This window comes from Saccostrea cucullata, unplaced genomic scaffold (genome assembly GCF_032062105.1).
Source record: "Saccostrea cucullata isolate Sc308-1 unplaced genomic scaffold, CSIRO_AGI_Scuc_v1 ctg2135, whole genome shotgun sequence".
NCBI lineage: Eukaryota > Metazoa > Mollusca > Bivalvia > Ostreida > Ostreidae > Saccostrea > Saccostrea cuccullata.
This window is the reverse complement of record NW_026941106.1, coordinates 1-17,500: the sequence shown is the minus strand read 5'-3', so window position 1 is coordinate 17,500 and position 17,500 is coordinate 1. Positions and strand designations below refer to the sequence as shown.

At 32.6% G+C, this 17,500-nt stretch overlaps 1 protein-coding gene and 1 long non-coding RNA gene across 2 annotated transcripts in view; one reads left to right on the top strand and one right to left on the bottom strand.

Annotated features, from left to right (window-relative positions):
• Positions 1-1,092, top strand: part of LOC134257212 (uncharacterized) — an 18,470-nt gene extending 17,378 nt beyond the window's left edge. Inside the window, exon 2 of the long non-coding RNA XR_009989874.1 lies at positions 518-1,092. This is a non-coding gene — a long non-coding RNA (uncharacterized LOC134257212). The remainder of the gene's footprint in view (positions 1-517) is intronic.
• A 10,238-nt stretch (positions 1,093-11,330) lies between these two features.
• On the bottom strand, positions 11,331-15,225 carry LOC134257216 (uncharacterized). Its single transcript, XM_062739858.1, has 3 exons — positions 14,989-15,225; positions 11,686-11,904; positions 11,331-11,490 (listed from the first exon to the last, which is right to left on the bottom strand). The coding sequence occupies exons 1-3, from the start codon at positions 15,120-15,122 to the stop codon at positions 11,331-11,333; spliced, it is 513 nt and encodes a 170-aa protein (XP_062595842.1). The 5' UTR covers positions 15,123-15,225.
• Positions 15,226-17,500: the final 2,275 nt, after the last annotated feature.

Sequence of the window (17,500 nt, the reverse complement as noted above, 5' to 3'; positions counted from 1 at the left end):
TTTTGGGGTGTTGGGGGGGGGGGTTAAATTAGATCACTATCAACAGGAGAGACGTTCATGATTTAGGTAACATCACAAAATAAAATATCACCAACTAAACTAGAGGTACTGTGAGCAATGAGCTCACTAAATGATACCCCCCGCCTCCCATATGAATTAAATGGCAGTGTCCATGTTTTGCTCTGGAAAATCCAAAATATATGTCAGATCAAAAAGTAAAATAGGAGGTGCACAATGGCAATATGTAATAAAGATTCTGTGAAAGTTTCATCAAATTTCATTCAGTGGTATGAGAGGAGTTGCGGATAAGAGATGGGTACCCCAAAGCGTAACAGACGGACGGACGGACAGACGTACAGACGGACGGAATTAACGATTACTATATACCCTCCCGCTTTTCAAGCGGGGGGTATAAATATGTATGCCCTATAAATTCAATTATGGGCACAGCTACTCGTATATATTTTCAGTTGGGGTATTATAAACAACCAAAAAGTCCTCGACAGGCATAAAAAAGGAGGGGGAGGTATCAGGCATTTTAATTGAGGGGACTCGAGCATGTGGTAGTAATTTTTTCTAAAGTATTAATACCTGTTTTCTATAGTATACTGTATGCTTTCTATAGTATTCTAAATATCGGAAAAGTAATGACAAGAAATTTCCTTTACGACATTTTGAAGGGAAATCGGAAGTCTTTTAATTCAGGGATAGACAAAAGTAATTCATTCTATGAAGTATAAATGTATACAACGTAGTTTATAAAGCTATTTTCATTCAACTGCAATATTTCCGATTTAAAATTGGGTCTATTTTATTAACAGATAAAAATTTATGACAAATATGTTTGAAAATGTTCTCAAATCCGGTAAGATGTTTCTTCTTTCTTACGTCCATGTACACTTGTTATAATTTTCTTTCTGCACCCTAGCCTTACTTTTATTACGGTTAACTATGACTATGATTATATCGGGAAATTGAATTCACGGATTGCTTGTTTTATTTTGAGTGAATTGTTGATTAATTGAATTTTTTTTCGAGTCATGCAGGCATACGAAAATAATGACGTCGCACCAACGTAATATAACGTCGTGATGAAAATATAACACTTCTGATGACAAATTCTAAAACTTTAAAGTTTTTTTGCAAGAAATTGAGCGAGAACACATACTAATTTTTTTCAATAAATCGATTCTAAATTTACTTCACATTTATTGTATCGAGTAATATAAAATTCGTCTGCTTCGTTTTAATTTTATGATTACGGTTTTGAAATGCGTATACCGACAGAAAAGGGACATTTTACTATATATTTCATTGAAAAAGCGTCATCTGTCTTCATCAACATTAGCGCATTTGAATTATGATTACAATCTAACCACGCAGACGAATCTCAAAAAAAATTCAGAAAGAAAAATTTCAAACGAGAGGAGTAAGCTGACAAATTTTTAGCCTATGTTTTCAGGCAGACAGTAAACCCGCGATCTACCTTAAATAAACACGACTGAAGAAGGCCGGTAACACGGTTGAAATATTTTGAAAAGTGTTTTAAAGCTTTTTATTGTATTGACAAAAAGAGAGTTTGGATATATATATATATATATATATATTAAGCACAGATTACAACAACTCTTAAATTAATATAACTGGCCTAAGTGAAGAAATATTAATATAGAAAGCACAGAGAAATTCACTTTTACAAGGATACTCACTTCCGGCCCAAGGCCGGGGTTGAACTCTCGACCTACGGAATCTGCCTCCTATCAGTACAGGAACAGCGCGTTAGACCGCTCGGCTATCTAGGCAAGTTAAAAAACTTGCTTTCGATGCCGATGGAATTCTCACAACGCTGCCCTACACTACACGGTCATTGAGAATGGAAGTGAGATACAGTTATTTGGACATTAGTTTTTAGAGGATCGTTACCAATACATTTTGTGATGAAATTAATCGTATTTATAAAGCACATATTACAACAACTCTTAAACTAATATAACTGCCCTAAGTGAAGAAATATTAATATCATATGTCCAAATAACTGTATCTCTAATATATGAGAACAGAACATTTATCAATCCAAAGACATTGCGGGTATGTTAAGGAAGCATTAAGGAAGTCATTTCACGGGAAATTTAGATTTTTTAAAGAAAATTAAGATTGATAAATTACCAAAACACCTGATAAACATAAACTGTTATAAACTATTGCAAACAGATAAGAGTTTTTAACGCAAAGACGTGCACCGCCGCCACGGCATCACGTGACTTCTTTTCATAGCGAAATTTTCCTTAAGAAAAAGGTAACAGAACAACAATATCCGGGGGTTTTATACTTTCTTTGAGTAAATAATATAGTTGAAAAACATATATTTTGCCTAAAAAGTTAGAATCCCACTGTCCTTTCAGTAAAATAATTATTCCTTACATTCGCACGAAAAATTACCCTATGTTTTGAATTTTATACATATGATTTTTCGTAAAATCATGCTTAACTCAGGATTCAAGCAGCACGTCCCAAGTTTGTCAGAAAGCAAACTTTCCTTCTGTACAAATCTTAGGTTTTGAAATATCCAGCTTATTGTTGTATACACAATGTGTTTTTCTCTACACACGTTTGACCATCACTGCCGTTGCTATTATATCTCTCCTATATTGAATCGGTGGATACCATGGAAATAGCCATCTGTAGCGATATAATTCCGTTGAGGAAGGCTCTATGGCAGCTATTATACCATCAGCCCCCTTTATGTAAACATCCACAGTCTCCACTCGGAGCATTGTCACTAGTACAACACAGCGTAGTACTAAAGTACATCCCAGATAGGTCATATTTAGAATTCCCAGTATCTAACATCATGTCACTTATCAAATTAAGGAAACACTGGTTTTATTTATTAACAGTCTTTTTTACCTTTCAACTATATCATTTACTAAATGATTTACTATAGAAAAGGAGGACATACAACCGTCTGTTTTCAACATTTCGAAATCAGGTATTTCAAAGATATAAAGGAATTCCAATGGATACAAATTGCTCTCTGTTATCAGCATACCCATTTTGTTTTTATTTTTTTATAAAATGGAAGCTTAACAAAATCTTAAACATGTGAAGAAGATAGAAAATGCTTGCTTGTCGTCAACTAGATATCTATAATTTTTAGTGACGTATTATCATTTAAGGGACCACCCTCCATATATCTTTTCGATATATATTCAAGTGAATTTCAAATTAAAAATACACCACAGAGACTTACACATCTGTTAACCATTTAAAAAATCATGACATGTGATCTAGCAACAAAACCTAACAACACACTTGATTGATTTAACATTTATATTGCAAACTTCACTGATTTATAAAATATTTTGCGATAACCAACAGTACTCAAGGTCAAAAGTTCATTTAACCTTACTATTTTGAAGCAAAGCAAACATGAAACATCAGAGGTAAGATCCGACCAATTACACGCACCATGTGCTCCATGTATAAGGATCGGGAAGTAAGATACAAACCCGTTTTCAATTAAGTGTGTAAATAATTTTTTAACAATTAATTTGAAAAATTTAAGTCATAATTTGACTTAATGATAGATTGTATTTACTTACAAGGTCATTGTATCGACCATAAATTTTTCAAATTCAAAACTTTAAACACGACTGCTGATATTCTTGTTTTATCAACTTATTTGTCAATAGCATACCTCGTTTAAGAAATTGTTTTTAGCGTATCGAATCAGCTGAGAATTTTAAACCCCATACCAAGGTGAAATGCCCTTAAGGAAATGTCATTCTTGAATGCAGGTTTTCAAAGTTGAGATTATTCTTGTCCTCTGGTTTTATATTCAATGTTTGCCAAGGGAGTTTCAGTAGCGGCGGATGCAGGAATTTCGTAACAAGGGGGGGGGGGGGGCAGTAGACGGCAGAGGACCAGGAGGTTGTACTGAAAACCTAAGTAGGCCTAAGGCAAGGTCCTTTGGTCTTTTTGGTCCTTTTTTCGGAATCTGAACAGTTCTTACAAATAAGAGATGTTGGACACATAAATTTTACATACAAAAATTTCAAACTGGGGGGGGGGGGGGGCCCCTGGACACATTTACAACAGATATAGTAATAATCAGTAACAGTAATAATCACAATAATGAAAGAGAAATCATGTTAGTCAATAATTATTTTCAAATAATTACATTCCCACTTTTTTCTCTACTGTCAGTGTTTATAGTTCTGCAACACAAAAAGGCTAAGGTACTGATAAAACACTTATTTATAAAATAATAATTACAATAATCAAAGAGAAATCATGTTAGTCAATAATTATTTTAAAACAATAAATTCCCACTTTTTTTCTCTACTGTCAGTGTTTATGGTTCTGCAACACAAAAAGGCTAAGGAACTGATTATCATCAAGAAGGAGTTTAATATATCCTTGTTTGTATTGTCACATGTAAATACTAACAAAGTTTATAGAAATTACTTTCAAGTCTACAGTACCTGGAACACCTTTCATGTAATTTTCAAAAACTTTCGATATACATTAATTTCAACATGATGAATTTTTCTTTTATCGATTTCTTATACATACATGTTAGTTCAACTCCAAATTAATTTGATTTTGAAATGTTCCACTCCAAGAATATTCACACTCCAAGAGATCTTATATCTTTCAAATTGTTCATCTCCAAGAAAATTCAATCTCCCGTTGTAATTTTGTTGTGTTCTTATTGTATAAATTTCTTCAACTCCAAGTAAAATTAATTGTATTGGTCAGTTTTGAAATGTTCAATTCCAAGACAATCCATAAACCAACATAAACATATACTCAGAATGTTTGCCATTTTGTAATTTATATGGTGTTCGAAATGTTGCACAATAATATATAATCAATGCTACTATTCTTGTCACTCTTAATGTTTGTTCAAATACAAAATAAATAAAGATATTTTGCTTCGATCATTGCCAAAACGCATGCTTACTAACAATTTACTCTATGAGTATACCCACTTCTAGCATCAATTATGAAATGACATGGATCTAGATCTACGATATAACTAATTTTGTTCAGAGAAAAAAATGAAGGAAAGTGTAACTGGTATTAATTCATTTAATGAAATTGATAATAGTAAAAATATGATTAATATCGCAAATCACGACTAAAGGATATCAGTGGGATCAAGGCCTTTTGTCAGAACATATATTTGCAAACAATTCATGATTGCGGCACACGCGCCCGATCGGAATTTATTATTATGGAATCAACATTTAAAATCGTACATGAATCTACGCTGTATTTGATGATATTCTTTCAGTCCTAGAGAAATAGTATGTCAAAAATAAATAAAATATGTTTATTACAGAATACTAGCAAACCCATTTTCTTCTATTGCAGTCAACAGATGACGGCTATCAAAAGTAGTTCGAATATGAATATTTTCATGCGCATCAATCGGATCACGCTCACGATTATTTGTGGTTAAAAACGATAATGGCCTAGAAGTTACAAAAAGTGTACGATTTGGCGTTATACGTAAAAATGTTTAATTTCGCGATTTTAACGTGGACAATGAATTTAAAACGAGAAGTTGTTAATGCTAGTTTTCTCACAATTAAAAAAACTACTTTGTATATAGGAAGTTTTTTTCTTGAACGCTGTTTGACTCTTTGTTTACATTTTCTATTTATAGTAACTAAGTCGATCATAAAGCCTAAAACCAGGGCTTTGCTTTCAGCAAGCCAGGCGAAAAATAAAGAGGAGGGTAGCATACCCCTAGTGTCCTTGTTTAGAATCAGGCAACATGTATATTACTTTCATTAAACATATAATTTGACTTTATGAATGAAGGATATGGAAATAACGAACAGTATTCAATCTCAACGTCCATTAAACAAATATACAAAATAAGAGCAGAGCAAACACGGACCTCCGAAACATCAGAGGTGGGATCAGGTGCCATGGAGGAGTGAGCATCCCCTGCCGACCGGTCACACCCGCCGTGTGCTCGTTGTCATAATCAGGAAATAACGGAAAAAATCCGTGGTCAATTCAGTGTATAAATAATGGACTAACAATTGGTATGAAAAAGTCAGTCAGCATTTCATTCAATGATAAATTGTATTTGCTGACAAGGTCATTGTATCGACCATAGAATTTACGAAATGATGACTTTAAACGAGACTGTTGATATTCTTGTTTCATCAACTTGCTTGTCAATAATTTACCTCGTTTTAGAAATTGTTCATACGTAGAGCATGCTCTTGCGTATCGAATCAACTGAGATATAAATACTCCGTATGCAGGTGATGAAGGTATATTGCTGCATAAATAAGGGAAGTTGACGATAGAAAAGTTAAAGTCATCACGTTTATCATATAGCTTGGTTGTTAGATTACCATTAGTGTCTTTTTCAAGTAAAATATCCAAGTATGAAGCAGAAGTGTCGGACACTGTGGTATCTTTTATCTCAAGCTCACCAGGATATATCGTGTCGACGTAGGAATGGAAATTATCATTATTAATTGACAATACGTCGTCGATATATCTAAATGTCGAGTTGAAGGCCACAGCAAGTGTTTTCTTCTTTTCACGCAAAAGATTTTGCATAAATTCTGCTTCATATGAATATAAAAATAAGTCTGCTAATAACGGAGCGCAATTTGTACCCATGGGAATTCCAATAGATTGTTGGAATACCTGGTCTCCAAAAACCACATAGATATTGTCAATCAGAAACTCAAGCATCTTCTTGATGTCAACTTCAGAGTACTTGTGTGTGCAATCAGAATCTGTTTTAACAAAATAATTTTTCAAATGACCAATGACGAGGTAAGTAAACTTACGAGTTCCATTCTTGTTGAAGAAGCAGCTGTCAATGATATCAAAAAGCCTGGATTTTAATTTGTCGTGGGGAATAGTTGTGTATAAAGTTGAAAAATCGTAAGTTTTTATGCTGTTGATTTTTGTAAAGTCTTGTGATTTCAAATTGTCCAAAAGTTCTTTAGAATTTTTAAGTATCCACATCTGATTTACACCACTTCTTGAATATATAGTTGTACAGTACTCTTGAAGTTTTTCCTTCACTACTGTCAATATTTTAGTGAGAAGTAACGAAAGAGGCTTGGTTGAACATTTACTGGAACCTGCAATGTATCTTTGTTTGTAAGGATTCTTATGAAGTTTCGGAATCCAATATATATAAGGTAGTTCAAATTCATTTTGGCTCTGTGGAATATTAAAAGTATTCAAAACTGACAGGTGATTTTGAAGAATTTCTTCCTTAGAAAGAGAAGTATATGTATAAGTAGGATTACCACTTGTAGAATTAAATCCAAGTTCTTCTGAATATGAAACACAAACTTTATAACGTACATTTTTATACAATAAGAAAAATTGTTCTAAACAAAAGGGCTTGTCGTTGTGTCGATAGTAAATGAACAGCGACTTTGTATATTGTAATGCAAAATAAACACTTTTTTAAAGATGTACATCATGAAAGTAAAAATATGATTTTTTTTTCGTAATATATAAAGGGAAAGAACATTCTAGTGTATAGACTTTTTAATGTGTAGTTAAAATTCAATGATGACCTCAATCCCATACACCTAAACAAACTCATATGTATACGCAATTGTATAAAATATGCAATTACATCCAAGTCTGAATATCGTTTGCTTTAACTTAGAGGGCATGGAAAGAAAGACAACTCTGAATTATCTGCCTGAGATATACATGGAAATTAATTTATCTTTAAAGATGAAATGGGGTGGGAATGGGGGTACTGAGTATGTACTATAAAGTGTGTTGACCCCTTTCATGCTTTGTTTAAATATCCTTTTTTCCTAGAAAAAAATCATTTCTAACCTAAAATCTTGGTATATCCGATTTGTCAATGTATCAAAAAGAGAAGTCAGGATGTATTATTATAAAATTAAAAAAAAACAGGAAACAGTTTCTGAAAGGCTTTGTAAAAGTCTGCAATTAAAAATTTAGTAATGATAAACATATTGATGTCCTTTTTAGCATAACCTTTACAGTAGAAGTATTCTACTTCGTATAGTAAAACATTGAGTATGTTTATAAAGCATTGTTTCTTTTCTATTTCTTCGGTACAAATTAAAAGAAAACGATTTAAGTATGAATCTTCATCTTCCTACTTTAGATGCTTCAAGAATATTCAGCTTAGATGATCCCAAATTCTCTTTTTATGGATTCCACTACTAAAAAGAAACGAAAAACACATTGAAAATTGAACATAAATGATATATCAATTTTGTGAAAAATATATTCAAGTAGACCAGAAGGCTCAAATTTATGTCATGCTAAACATTCGGTTTCTGAAATCATAAAGGTTATCATAGAGTTATAGAGTTAGTAAAACTAAGCGAAAATATCTACAAACCTGGAGAAATTTTTGTTTGCTCTCAATATGGCGTAGAAAAAGGAGAATTTCTCTTTCTTAATATTACCATAAATATTTACATAAGATAAGAAAAGAGTGACATTCTTTAATGTTGACAAAATGAGCTTTTCTACATTCAAAATCTATATTTACTAAACACTGATTTCATAACGACATTTTAAAGGAATATATTTCTTTTATCTTTTTTCTAACAAGAGGTCCTTTGGCCACATCGCTGACCTGATCACTGGAACTAGGAAAAAGTAGAAATTGGTGTTATTTGGAAAAGTTTAAATCCAAAAGTATCTCATGACAAATCATGCCTTTGGTTTTCTTGAGAAGAAAATTTTTAAAGAATTTTCCTACATATATCTATGTAAAAAAAATTGATCGGCAATTGTGGCCCAGCCCTACCCCAAGGGGTCATGATTTTAACAAACTTGAATCTTCACTATCTGAGGATGCTTCAATATAAATATGATCAATTATGTCTTTGTTATTCTTGAGAAGAAGCTTTTAAAAGAATTTTCCTATTTATTTCTATGTAAAAATTTAGTCGGCCATTGTGGCCCCGCCATACCCCAGGGGGGTCATGATTTTAACAAACTTGAATCTACACTACCTGAGGATGATTCTATATAAAAATGATCAATAATGGCTTCTAATTCTTGAGAAGAAGATTTTAAAAGAATTTTAGATATAAATTCTATATATTTCTATGTAAAACTTTGCTCAGCCATTTTTGTTCCGCCCTACCCCTTGAGGTCATGATTTGAATAAATTTGACTACACTACCTGAGGATGTTTCCCAATAAGTTTCATCTTTTCTGGCACAACGGTTATTGAGAAGAAGAGTTTTGAAACATGCCACCAAATTTTCATAAATTCCCAATTATCTCCCCTTGAATGAGGGCCTGAACAAACTTGAATTCTCTTCATCGAAGATTGCTTTGTGAAAAGTTTGGTTGAAATATGCCAAATGGTTCTTGAGAAGAAGTCGAAAATGTGAGATGGGGGGAAGGTCATGGAATATATATTTTGGCTACTTTATTACAAAAATAAGATAACACTGAAAGTCAGGACTGTGCATCTAAGGCAAACATTTTTGATAAAAAAAAACTATAAAAATGGAGAAATATTCCAGTCACAAACACAAAAAACACACATTCTTCAAATATACATGGTATTTATCCAAAATATATATGGTTTTGATCCCCAAAAGGATAGATACCCACCTACCCCCCTTTTTTACCCCTACTTTTGTGAGGTACATTTTTAAACTGTTTGATTAAACATGCATAAAAGATCACTAAACCTTTTATGTTTGTTGTGCATAACTGAATAAGCATTAAAAAGTACGTGCATCATGCGTTAAACTCTCACCATTTCCCTGATACTAATTAATATAAAGAATTTTAATAATAAAATTAATGAAGTGTTCTTAGTAAAAAGCAAATTTAGATAATTAAAGAATGAAGCTAATTTCAACTTATGTTATCCGATATAACATAACTTGGGGCAGTTTACGCTTTATAAACCGCGAAGCGGTTTATAAGAAAGAGTAAACTGCCCCAAGTTATGTTATATCGGATAACATAAGTTGAAATTAGCTTCATTCCTTATAATTTAATTTCAGTGTAGACAATAAGACAATATTTCCTCTGGAAAAAGGCCTCAAATTGAGCAATATTTTAAAAGTAACGTCAAGCGGAATAATACGTTTTTGACGTAACTTATTGTGACGTAGGCAAGTTATGTTACACAAAATGTTATATGTTCCTCTGAATGATTCAGTCGATGAAATTGCTTGATACAAGTGAAATTAAATTATATTTAGATGAACAAATTTCTAAAGTAAATTTTATATTGTTTAACTATGCACACCAATATTCATGATTTACATATACAAATGCACTTCTTTTCAAATAAATATTACACGAAATATTGCAATTTTAAACTACATGTAATATTGTAATCTTTGAAATCTTTTGTAAATATTTTATTCTAATAATATAACTGAATTACTGAATTAATTGTGTATTGATTGCATTGGTGTCGGAAGCAAATTGAAAGTGTGTGTGTGTGGGGGGGGGGGGGTAATTGAAAAAAAAAATGAAATCTGAAATAAATTGTCAAGAACCAAAAAATAATTGTCCCTTGTCCAAACTAGTAGTCCAAACCCGAAAATCCTATGGGGAGGGGGGATGGAGGATCCAATTTCTTATTTTTTTCAAAGCACTAACCACTTACTCTTCATTGTTTGTCTGCACTGTAACGTGCATGTTGAAGGAGGCGGGTAAACCAATTTCACTTTCTTCAATGCCTATAACATGTCTTTTGCAAAAACATGGGGGGAGAGGGTAAGCATTCCGATAACCTCCCCCTTTCCGACGTCTATGGATTAAATCACAGTTGTAAAAACCAAGTCATAAATATGTCTTTTACTGCTGTTTAATTTAGAGCCGGTTTCATGTTCAAAATTCCACGATCCGGCTCAGTTTTTAACCGACTAGGGTCAAAATGCAAGACTTTTGGTCTCACTATTCAACGTTGAAAAAGACCCCCCAGGTCAATTTTCAACCCTTGTGAAAATTCAACGTTACAAAAATGTGATCAGAAAAGATCATTTAAGCCTTTTTCTCAGGTGAGCCAAAAACTATGAAATGTCTTCTAATCTTCCATTTACTTCAGAAAGATCTCTTGTGTATAACACACCTGTTTTTACGGTTTGTTAGAAATATTGGCTTTTTTTTTTTTACATAAAGATGTGTTTTTCCAAATCGGTTACCTAAGGAACTCTTCTGTGGAATTTTTTTTTTCAATATTTTTTTAACGCACACATGTATTTTTTCTTTATAAAAACAAGGAAGAAAACCAAATTCTTGCTTATCTTTGATATCTTACATTTTTTTTTTGTTGGGAGTGTCTTAAGAAAGTTACTTTTTTACGATTTACAGTCCTCCACTAGTTTCCACATTCCGTTTGCTGCTGTCTGGCAATTGGCTCCGATGACTTTGTAGGGTTTTGATACCAGGCCATTCTTCATAAATGTATTCAGTGTGAGTCCAGAGTCCTTGAGCGACTTAGATTCGAGCTGACTCCATCTGTAAATGTGTAAAGTTAGTTTTCATGAGTAAATATTTTTTCTCTAAGAAGGTTAAATTGCTATTAGAATCAATGTGTGGATCTACACCATCAAAAATACTTGTGTATAGAGGTTTAAACAACCTCATTAAATTGTAAGTGTTTGGAGGACTTTAAAATGCAAGGTAAAAATGTATTATGTATGAATAACTTACTTAGAGGACATGTAGCTAGCATCTCTTATGACGGTGGAGGGTGCATCTTGCTTTGCAAATTCCTTTCCCTTGTGTATCAACCATCGGTCTCCGTTCTCTACGGTAACGACAACTCCTGCATGGCGTGGGTAATAGTCAAAGTTTGTATTCATCCCTGTCAACAATGAACTGCGGCTGCTAGATTTGCCAGAGCTGCTACTTCCAAATGAATTTATGGGCCTGAGTGTAAAGATTTCATTATTATTATTTCAGTAGTATGTGACATTTTTTGGTCTCGTAAGTCAATTAGGTGAATTTCTATCTGTTGTCATGAAGAATGTGCCTCGTGCATAGAATTGTCACTTTTTGACTTCTTCCCAAGAACCACTGGGGCCATTTTCACAAAACTTACAAGAGTAACCTTTGCTAAGGGTTATTTCATTTTTTTTTCGTTCAAATTTAGGGTAACGCCTTCTTTCAAGGGGAGATAATTCTGAATAAGTGAAAAATTGTTGGCATCTTTTTGAGAATCATCTTCTCAAGAGCTGGACCAGGCACGATGAAACTTTTATGGAAGCATCCACAAGTTGTGAAGATTCAAGTTTGTTAAATCATAACCCCCAGGGGTAGATTAAGTTCACAAAGGACAAATAATATTATTACATATGAATATTTAAGAAAAATCTTTTTTTTTTAAAGTTCTGCTCCAGAACCATCATACCAAGAAATTTAAAAGTCATATGGAAGCATCCTCAGTTTGTGTGAATCTAAATTTGTTCGAACCGTGACCCCAGGGTAAGGTTAAGGTTTAACCACAATGGACAATCAAAGTTTTACATGGGAATACATTGGAGAAATCTTCTCCAGAACCAATGGGCCAAGGAATATGGAACTTGTGATGAAATATCATCAGGTAGTGTTGATTTAAGTCAAATCATGAACCTTGGGATTAGACTATGGCCACAATGGGCAATGAAAGTTTTACTATGGAATACTAAATCACTGGAAAAATATTGAAAAAATCCTTTTCTCAAAAACAGCAAATTCATGATTGGTTATATTTACATGGAAGCATCCTCAGGTAGCAAACTTTCCAGATTGTTCTAATCATGACTCTAGGGATAGGGTAAGGCCACAATGGTTGATCAAAGATTTACATATGAATAAGTAGGAAAGATTTTTAAAAACTTCTTTTAAGAAAAAAAAAACAAAAACAAAGATATGATTTTTCTTATATGAAAGCATAATTGGGTAATATTAATTCAAATTTGATCCAAACAAGAGCCTTTGGGGTGAGAAGGGCACTCAACAGGTGATCACAGTTTTAGTGAATATATAGATCATTTTAAGATCTTCTTCTCAAGAACAGCAAAGCCACGATTGGTCATTACAGAATCTTTTTTTTATAAATTTTCCCGACACCTTATTTTTTGCTAAATAGTCATTGACTTTTTATATATAAGCAAGATAAAACATTCAAGAATTGTGGTAATTGCTTCATGTAACATCTTTAGGAATGCTAACGAACATTAGAATGACATTTTTTCGCGAGCACATTTTCTCGCATAATTGCACGAAAATAAAATTCTTGCAAATACAAAGTGATTTACGGTAGTGTTCATTCAAAGTTGTTTAAATCATGGCATACGAGGGTAGGATAAGACCATTAAACAAAAATATAACTTATAGAAAAAAATGTCTAATATTGGGTACAAATTAAAACTGAATTTATAATTTGTTAATGAATATTAGACTAAATACCAGCATATCGATTATCTTGATTATCCTATTTCTCCTGCTTTTGGGCAACAAACCTTAGTCTATCAGTTACTTTCTTTCCCCATGGATCTTCTATGGATTGTTATTTTATACTAAGGTGTCTGTTATGGTCATTTGGCTTCTTGTATGCTCTACAGCAAAAACAATTTATCATTGAGTCAAATGCTTACTGACGTTTTTCATACCAATTGTTAGTCCATTATTTATAAAATGACTTGACGACGGATTTTTTCCGTTATTTCCTGATCATGACAAGGAGCACACGGCGAGTGTGACCGGTCGGCAGAGGATGCTCACTCCTCCATGGAACCTGATCCCACCTCTGATGTTTCGAAGGTCTGTGTTTGCTCTGCTCTTATTTTGTATTTTGTTTAATGGACTCTGAGATTAAATACTGTTCGTTATTTCCATATCCTTCTTGTTATGTTGTCAAGATTTGATTTTCTTAAAGGGTGTCGCTGTAGGACGGCAAGGCGGACAATTTTCACAGCGCACCAATCCTGAACTTATAGAACACTAAGTGAAAATGAAATACAAAACGTTGCCAGGGATCCACGACCGAAGATTTCTCTGATGCTGTATTGACTATTGCTATTGCATTTTTGAATCTTGATAATGGAATCTTTGAAAAGAACAAAATCACAAATAAATAACAATATTTAAAACGAATCTTTTGTGGAACCTTGAGAGGCAAGTTAGTTTCTGATAAAGTAATTTCTCTTGAGCAATTAACTTTAGTATAATCTTTTTAAAAAATATTTAAGGCATGTCACTCGTCCGTTATCAAGGCAAATTTCATCAGAACACCTTGCTTCAAAACTCCCTTACAATTCAAACACCGCAAAGTGGTTTCTATATACGTTAAAGAAATACGCACACTAACTCTCGATTCCTTCCTACATTTTGCAATCATTTAATTCAATGTAGATTTAACATCCAAATAATATAATACTTTCTAGTGTAAAAGGTAACACAATAATTTATGCGCATTAATTGTTGTGATTGTTTAATAATACATATCATTCAAAGTATCTTAATAAAAGAAGATTATAATTATTACAATGATTACATCTGATAAAATAAGTTGAAGACAAAAGTGACTGTCATAAGAGTGAAAATTTAATTGCAAAATGGACAAGTTATTTGTACTGTTGCACAGTAAGATATACACTGACCTAAAACTTGCAATTGTGAATCATATTCAATGAGTAATAAAAAGGAATAATTTTTGGTTGACAAGTTTTCCTGTATGCTCATTGTTTAGGAGATTGATCCCTCGGAAGTTCCTTAACTTCTTGGGGATCTATCTTACAAACTTTAGCGTTGCAGAAAATCTTGCTTACCAAAAGTTATTCCTCTTTAAGTGTTTTCATGCGGATTTATGATATTTATTGCCACCATAAAGATTTTCAATTTTTGCACTGCAAATTTATACCCCATTCGGGATATTTTGTCATATTTAATGAATAATAATTTAACAAATACCTCTCAAAAATCCTTTTTATAGCTCATTTCACGAGTGACATAGCTTAAGAAAGAGCTTACCTTACCACGTAGTCTGCCTTGATTACTTTTGAATTGTAAAGATTATTTAATTCCGAGCGAGTTTTTAACTCTTTGCATGAGACCCCAAGAACAAACATAAGAGATATTGCGAGTGTTAAATCGATTATTATCATTTTGCTGGCATAAAATGCAGGTAAAAATTCACAAATTACTTAAACGTTCAATCAGAATTTAATATATCATTTGAGAATCTGTCCTTCAACTAAGTATATGCATGATGAGCATGTTTTTATAACAGAATTTAAAACGAAAGCACGGTTGATTGGATTTCACCGAAATTTGTATAACATCCAAATGTGTGCAAGATCAATACAAACAAGAAAAGGGTCTACTCATATATAATAAGGGAAACCCAGTTACGTCAATACATGGTAAACTGAGCCAAAATAATTTTTAAAAAGTCGTTTAAAGTCCGATGATTGCGTTTTGAAAATCAGGTCTTCATTTGTTGAAATGGCTCATAACATTGTTGTTATCCAAAGTTATTTTTAAAAGATCATTTTTTAAAGTTAAGGTAGGATTCTTCTTTGGTTTCTGCGTAGATGAAATATTCAATGAATATTTGCGTACATGACTTATATATTCAGGTGAAAGAGATTCAAAAGAACATGTTTTTTTTTCTTTCTTTTCTCATCACAATTGTACGAAAACTAGCAGGGAATTTAATTTTGGCGGAAAATTGGCGTATGAAAATATCTTCTTGTCTGCCTCTCAAAATTATTATAGAACAATGAATTTAGGTATAATTTTCACACAATCAAAGACTTGAAGAATTTTTCTTTAGCTAATGTTATTCCGTAAAGAAGTTAATTTACTCTCTTTGTGAACTGTCAATTTTTTTTTGTTTTTTGATTATTTTCTATCTCTATTTTTCCATATGTGAAAAAAAAAATAAAGGGCGCTGATGAGAATAACTTAAATATCTTAGAAATTAAATAGCCAATGAAGGGTCTTCTCACAAGAATTAAATATAAGAAGTACGAAAGCTCTATCCTTTACCGTTCAAAAGTTATAGCCAAGGTTAAAGTTTTTTCATAAGTACGGAAATCTCCAAGGTTAAGGTCAAAAGGTCAAGATTGTTGGTATCCAATGAAAGGGCTTTCCATAAAGAATACAGATGTAAAGTATTAATGTCTTGGTATCTACTGTTTAAAAGATATAGCCAAAGTAAAGGTGTTAAAGTAGGTCAAACTCCAAGGTCAAGGTCAAAAGGTCAAATTTGGTGGTACTTAAAGAAAAGTCTTGTCACAAGGAATACACGTATGATATATAAAAGTCATAGCTCCAATAAATCAAAAGTTATGGGCAAGGTTAAAGTTTTTGCGGCTAGAGAGACAGCTAGACAGACGGACGGACACGACAAAAGCTATAAACCCCTGAAACTTAGTTTACGGGGGCATAAAAATCTTAAGGTAGTAATAGTTGTACTGGTTCAAATTGGGGCCCCAGGGGTAGGGCTGAACCATAATTTGTGAGGGGGTGTCAACTGAATGAATTAAAAAAATTATCTGCTCAATAACAGCAAAGTCAGTTGTTATATTGATATGGAAGCATCATCAGGTTGTTAAAATTCAAGCCCCCCCCCCCTCCCCGATGTAAACTCTCAATACTGAAGTGATTTTTGTTTTGTTTTTTTCTCTAGCCAGTGTGCTAAGGTGAGCAAAACCGCCCATGAGCCTTTTGTTTTTTTTTGCACTATTTTCGTGATGAATGCATCAGTATTTGACTACTTGATCATATACAGTAAAGCACGCATATAACGAAATATCAAAAACACCTATCTTGAAACAGTCCCTTTTACTTAAACTTTTACTATCTATGCTTATTTTTAATTTGAAAAACACTGTATCTGGTACAAGTATTTTAGTTAATTACAGGTATGCTAAGAAAATATAAAATTTTAAAATAATAATGTTTTCAGATATTGATTCCCATGGGACGTGGGTCACAAAAATCGTACTTTGAGACAATCCTTAGAGTATTATACGCAATTTATTTCACATAAATCCTACTTTATCACTATCCCTAGATTTTTAAACAAATTCAAATTATTATTTTTATTTAGTGTAAAAGTAAACTGAAGAATAATGAAAAAACGACACAATTTATATTGCCAAGGTATTTTCAATGAAAATTTTCCCCCAAAATATGCCATTCACCAGAGTTTGACACACACCCTTAAAAATTCTAGGTCGATGACCTATTTATTTTTTGGCATTATTTGCTACTAAATTATCTTGTTAACATTGTATCTTAATATGAATAAAAATTCTATTGCAGGATTTTTAAAATCATCACTTTTATACCAAAAACTCGCTTTTTCCCATTACTTCCTATAGTAATCATCGATTTTCGTTACCTAAAGTTTCAAACGCTCCCTATTAAAATCTATACTATATCGATGACCACATATTTTTTTCATCTATTTTAAACTACAAAAAGTCACTTTACCTCATATTAAAATTTGAGTAAATTTTCTATTGTAAAAAAT